This window comes from Bactrocera dorsalis, chromosome 5, assembly GCF_023373825.1.
Source record: "Bactrocera dorsalis isolate Fly_Bdor chromosome 5, ASM2337382v1, whole genome shotgun sequence".
NCBI classification, from domain to species: Eukaryota; Metazoa; Arthropoda; class Insecta; order Diptera; family Tephritidae; genus Bactrocera; species Bactrocera dorsalis.
Window position 1 is genome coordinate 49,766,746 of NC_064307.1, and position 7,008 is coordinate 49,773,753.

The 7,008-nt window shown below is 35.7% G+C and overlaps 1 protein-coding gene across 1 annotated transcript; it reads left to right on the forward strand.

The window, feature by feature from the left end:
- Positions 1-4,900, forward strand: LOC105223444 (glutactin). The gene is made up of 6 exons (XM_011201176.4): positions 1-482; positions 564-719; positions 3,068-3,385; positions 3,451-3,826; positions 3,882-4,078; positions 4,148-4,900. The coding sequence occupies exons 1-6, from the start codon at positions 165-167 to the stop codon at positions 4,763-4,765; spliced, it is 1,983 nt and encodes a 660-aa protein (XP_011199478.2). The 5' UTR covers positions 1-164; the 3' UTR covers positions 4,766-4,900.
- The last annotated feature ends 2,108 nt before the right edge of the window (positions 4,901-7,008 follow it).

The following is a 7,008-nucleotide window of genomic DNA, read 5'->3' on the forward strand; positions in this document are numbered from 1 at the left end:
TGCTGGTTGTATATGTATAAGTTTACCTATAAAGCAAAGAATTCGAGCAAAACTAGGGCACTGAATGCAGAATCAAAGGAAGAAAGAAACCCAAAATGTTTCGTTTTAATTAAATATTCTTTCGAAAATTTCTTCATTTGGTCGATCGGTGTCGTTCAGTTAACATGGCGAAATTTAAACGATTTTTTTCGAAATTACTAGTGCTTTTGGCGCTTTTGGCTTTGTGTGTCGAGGGGCAACAGCAGCAAAAGATGAGTGACAAGCGCCAACAGTCGGCTCAAGTTCACAAACAAAAACCAATACGCCAAATAATTAAAGAACGACCGGTGAACACTCAAAAGCTCCGTTACATTACAAAGGAAATTCCCAACTTGGGACGCCTTCGGGGCCGTACATTTAAAACGGTATGGTCAGGTGAAAACATAATACAATTTCTTGACATTCCCTATGCAAAGTCTCCAGTTGGTTCATTGCGGTTTAAGGTTCGTGAGCTATTTTTTGGCTTTGCTTTATTTTCGTTTTCATTATTATGTGTTTTTATTTTCATATATTTTACACTATAGCCTCCTGTGCCAGCAGAGCCGTGGGAGGGAACACTGAATGCTCACAAAGCTCATGTGGGTTGTCCATCTCTTCAAGATTTACACAAACTTAAGCTTTGGCGAAAGGAGAAAATTGACTTTGAAAACTGTCTGCGTTTAACCATCAATACGAAAAATGTAAGTTACCGAATCAAAGTATTATAAAGAATTTGAAATATAAGTGGATCAGAAATGATGATGAACTTTGGTGGTGAATATTTAAATATATTATTAGAGGTATTTATACACTCGCCCCATGTTGGTAGGGAGTAAAGAGTTTTATTCACCTAACGTACATACATATGTATGCATATTATATAGGGTGATTTTTTAAGAGCTTGATAACTTTTTTAAAAAAAAAAACGCATAAAATTTGCAAAATCTCATCGGTTCTTTATTTGAAACGTTAGATTGGTTCATGACATTTACTTTTTGAAGATAATTTCATTTAAATGTTGACCGCGGCTGCGTCTTAGGTGGTCCATTCGGAAAGTCCAATTTTGGGCAACTTTTTCGAGCATTTCGGCCGGAATAGCCCGAATTTCTTCGGAAATGTTGTCTTCCAAAGCTGGAATAGTTGCTGGCTTATTTCTGTAGACTTTAGACTTGACGTAGCCCCACAAAAAATAGTCTAAAGGCGTTAAATCGCATGATCTTGGTGGCCAACTTACGGGTCCATTTCTTGAGATGAATTGTTGTCCGAAGTTTTCCCTCAAAATGGCCATAGAATCGCGAGCTGTGTGGCATGTAGCGCCATCTTGTTGAAACCACATGTCAACCAAGTTCAGTTCTTCCATTTTTGGCAACAAAAAGTTTGTTAGCATCGAACGATAGCGATCGCCATTCACCGTAACGTTGCGTCCAACAGCATCTTTGAAAAAATACGGTCCAATGATTCCACCAGCGTACAAACCACACCAAACAGTGCATTTTTCGGGATGCATGGGCAGTTCTTGAACGGCTTCTGGTTGCTCTTCACCCCAAATGCGGCAATTTTGCTTATTTACGTAGCCATTCAACCAGAAATGAGCCTCATCGCTGAACAAAATTTGTCGATAAACACATTTCGAACCGAACACTGATTTTGGTAATAAAATTCAATGATTTGCAAGCGTTGCTCGTTAGTAAGTCTATTCATGATGAAATGTCAAAGCATACTGAGCATCTTTCTCTTTGACACCATGTCTGAAATCCCACGTGATCTGTCAAATACTAATGCATGAAAATCCTAACCTCAAAAAAATCACCCGTTATGTACATAAATGATTTGGATGACGAGACGAGTTGAAATCCGAGTTAGTGTCTGTCCGTTAGTCCGTGCAAGCGATAGCTTGAGGGAAAAATTAGATATCTTGATGAAACTTGTACATTTGCATGGTATGTTCCTTGGAGCCCAAGTAGGGTTGGTATTGCAGATGGGCATTAACCCTTTCAGCCCCAAAGGACTTTTTAAACGATGTCAAACATATATAGAAGTTGCTTATAAGCAACTTTGGGGCTGAAAGGGTTAAGCGAAAGCTTATAAAGTGCTATAACTAAGCCACACATTAAGATACAAAACTATAATTTGGTATAAGAATTCACGGTATGGATGGGCACGCGTGTTTGGAAAGCTTAATAAAGTGAGAGTGGCCCCGCCTCTAATAAGTTTAATGCACATAGTTATGGATCTCATAAACCATAATAATTAGTAAAGTTTAAAAAAGTGGGAGTGACTCCACTTCCAATTATGTTTAATGTACATATCTCTTAAATCTTAAAAGCTATATCAACCAAATTTGTTTAGGAAAAATTTCTTTGACACTTCGTTCGACAGTGTGAAAATGAATAAGATCGGATGATAACCCTTCCATTCCCTATATATCTAATATTAGTGGAAGTGGGATAACTCAATGAATAAACGGTTCAGAGACATTAAATTTTATACTCGAGATGGTACGGGAGAGCTTTGTAGGAGCCGGTGTCAAAATTAGACAACAGGAGTGACATTGCCCACATCTATGTGAAATCCTGTATCTCAGAAACAACTTTACCCATTTCTACCAAAATGTGGATCAGTGTGCCAATCATCGTTGAAATTCGGGGAGAATCTTTTGCCAATAATAATGTTGCGATTTTGTCAATAATATCTTAAATCGGTTCAACGGTAGCCTTAGCACCCATATGCCTAAAATAAATATTTCCGAATTTCGCTATGTCAATAAGTTTTAATAAAATTCAGAGATTTCAAACTTTCGGTTGACTTTATACAATATATGTATATTGAATATTGTAAAGAATTAGATTTGTGACCAACTCACTTCAGATTGACAATGAGTATCATAAAATTTACATACACCTAATTCATTCATCTACGACACGCTTATTTGTTTCCTGTTGCGTTGCCTATATTTTTATTTCGTCCTGTATACAAGACTAGGTATTAGTTATAAACTAATTTATAGTTGAATAATGAGTTAAAGTGATTTCAATAATTTCTTTTACAGTTCAGTGGAAATGCACCCATCATGGTTTACATTCATGGCGACTTCCTTTATGAAGGTAGCAGCACAGAGGCAACTCCTGGATATTTATTAGAGGAAGATATCGTGTTAGTCTCTGTACGTTATCGTTTGGGTCCATTTGGTTTCTTGTCAACGATGACCGATGAAATACCCGGAAATGCCGCAGTGCAAGACGTTATCTTGGCGCTAAAATGGATTCAACAGCACATTGCAGGTTTTGGAGGTGATCCTACTCGGGTTACCCTTTTTGGTCAAGTTGGTGGATCAGCTTTGATTAATGTATTAACTATGACTCCAGCAGTAAGTATATCGCAACCGAATTATTATTGTTCTCAGAAGTTTTCAAAAGTCAAAAAATGTTTTAGGTTCCCGATGGTCTATTTCATCGCATTATTTATCAATCCGGTACGGCGTTATCTCCCGCTTTCATTACTGATAATCCACTCCCTGCAAGTAAAGATATAGCGAAATACGCAGGCTGCAAGAATATTAGAAAAGTAGAAGCGCTCAATAAGTGTTTGCGAAAAATGAATACCACCACTCTATTGAATGCATTCAGTGCACATGGCGACGCCAATGCACATTTGGGGGTTGGCAATTATGGAGGCGTTCAATTTGTTATCGGTGGCCCATCGGGAATCCTACCAAAACATCCAGGCCAACTATTAGCATCCGGAGAGTTTAAAGCATATCCCACACTCGGTGGTAGCGTTAAAAATGGGGGCACATTTTTGCTTAAAGGTGGAATATCAGTTTATTTAATGGAAATAATATAACATACATGTTTTTGTTATAGATATTTATATTGATAACTTCAATGAGACTATTATTGATGATAAACTTGATGGCATGGGCTATATCGATCACATAATAGCCCAGGCTAATGGCGACGATCCTACTGGTACTTGGAGAAAATTTGCACGAGATGTAGTTTTCACAAATGAAGAGATCAAGAATGGATCCTTTTACGAACTCGTCCCAGGGCTGATTGATGTAAGAATCGATATTTACTTCTCTAATGACTTTATAAATGTTTTGAAACATATTATTTAATATTTACAGTTGTGTAGCACTATACCATTTAAAAACCCTGTTCTATTGACCTTACAAGCGAATGCAAAGAAACTTCCAAATAGCACTTATCTTTTCACATTCGATTATGAAGGCGAACTAAACCGTTATTCCGTGAGCGAAGATGTGGATGGTTCAGCGCCTTTTGGCCTTGGTGTCTCATTAACCGACGACAATTTGTATCTTTTCCCCTGGCCAAGGCATAAATCTTTAAATCTAAATCGTGACATTAAAGTTGCTAAACGAATGGTGGCCTTTTGGACGTCGTTCGCAGCCAATGGCGTACCAACTGCACCAAACACACCCGCATGGCCTGCTATGACAGAAGAAACCGGTCCATACTTAAAAATTGGTCGTATTGTAACAGTCGGTAAAAACTACATTGATGAATATAACATTGCTGTAAAGGAGACTCGGCAGGGATATAACTTGGTTAACGACGACTTCTTTGGCAGTTTAGTAGAAGTAACTGAATCTGAAAAAGACGCTGATGATGCGGAAAGCATCAAAGAGGATGAAGACAATGATAAGGAGGATATTGGTAGAAACTTAAATTTTGTATTCATAGCGAATAATGGTGCGCGATTTGGTTTAACTAACTACGATTAAATTTGATTGTAGTGCTAAAAATAAAATTATTTATATAATTACGTATGTACGAGTTCTTATATGACTACATTAAAATTATATACATATACATATGTATATTATTGAAATAAAGCGAGCAAAAGATCATATTCGTATGTAAAAGCTTGTTTGATATCTTCTGTCTAACTGAAACTAGATTGTCATCGTTTACCTTAATCTAAATTAATAATACGCATGAAATGTATGTTTCAAATTTTAAATATTTGGAATGAAAAGAGAACTACACTTCAAAATTGTATGAAAATTTCTGCTAAGTATCGTCAGAGTTTGATTATTATCAAAATTAGTATTTACCTATCGTAGAGGCGTCTAAGCGCTGCTAAGCCTCTCATTTTAACAAATCGACCAATCTTCTAATACAATATTTTCGTTATCATAGCTTTGATGCAACTAAAACTGGTAAATTTATTTTACTGCTGCGAGACTTTTACCACTATATATTCTAGAATAATATATTGAAAATATGTGAAGAATTACCAAGGCAATTTTCTATTTGGTCTAAGAGCAAAAGACTTACAACTCAGCAGCATAATAATAGCATATATGAGTGGCATTATAAATATATGAATCTCGATTAAAATCTTTAAGTCCCATTTATTGATGAATAATTAATTTAGGCGAGTGTCATTAAACTCCACGCTTTGTTTACAATCATCCAAGAAGTTCGCAACATCAATTAATCAAGATTCTGTTTAATCGAATACGAGTACTATACAGCAGAAACCGATTTACTCTTTCAAGCAATTCTTGATAATTTTTTCTAATATAGGTTTAAATCACAAATGTAGTTAATAATAGTTTTCAGATATAACCATTTACAACAGCGGCTATTAGTACTTAAAATTAAAATTAGCATCACTGTTGGTTAATTTATTGTTTTTGTATTTTTTTCCTTCAGCAGATATATATTTTGCTAAACGTTTTTTAACTTAAAATAAATAAAAAATCATATTTTTACTTCCCTTTTACAGAACTGATTTATTATCGTTTGCGTATTTAATGGATTTATCATGTTTAACCTAAATAAATACGTTAACGAAAATGATGGTAATGACACCAAAATCTTGTCCGAAGCGTTCATAACGTAGCACAAAGAACCCAGCATACTGACATGAATATAAACTGGCACATATGTACATACATATGTATATGTACCTGGCTTTAGATATTGACTACTAACATATGATTAAGCTTATTTTTATACTCTTGGAGCATGTTGCTACAGAGTATAATAGTTTTGTCAATCTAATGTTTGTATATATCACCTAAAACTAATCGAGATAGATGAAGGGTTATATACTATGTATGTATATAAATGATCAGGATGAAGAGACGAGTTGAAATTCGGGTGACTGTCTATCTGTCCGTCCATATGACAGTGCAAGCTGTAACTTGAGTATAAATTAGAATATCTTGATGAAGCGATAGCATTAAGGAAAGGACCTACGGTTTTCTAAAAAGTGTGCGTGTCCCCGCCCCTTAATAATTTTAATGTATGTATATATCTTTTAAACCAAATCACTGCATCATCCAAATTTACACAGCGCAATATTTTTCACCCTTTTTAAGATAGTGTGAAAATAGACGAAATCGGATTATAGCCTTGCCCACTCCCCATAAAACGGTTTTTTAAAACTACTGTAAGTGCAATAAGTACACAACTAAATGCGTCTGAGACATTAAAATTTGCACTTGAGATGGTACAAGAGGGTATATATAAGATGTCAAATTAGGACGGTAGGCGTGACAGCGTCCACATTTCGGTGAATATCCATATTTCGTGACCTATTCGACCGATATCAACCAAATTCGGTAAGTAGCATTTATGTAATATGCCTATGTATAATGCAAAAATCCGAGAAATCGGACTACAACCACGCCTATTTCCTATATAACACAATTTGAAATTCCATCTGATTCTTTCACATTCCACAAAATCACAAATTAAGCACTAAATAAAATAACGGAATAGAACTTTGCATGAATGCATGAATAATGCCTTTGAAGTGTGCTATTATGGCTAAAGCCTTTCCAAATCGAACGAAAACTGTTCAAGTCCTTAATAATGGTGACCACAGTACCTATAGTGGACTTTTTACCGAAAATATGGGTCAATGTGTGAGAAATGCTTTACTGATAAAAGGATGCTCCAAGGTCAAAAACTGGTTAAATCCGGTCAATACCTGCCTTAGCCTCTATATACC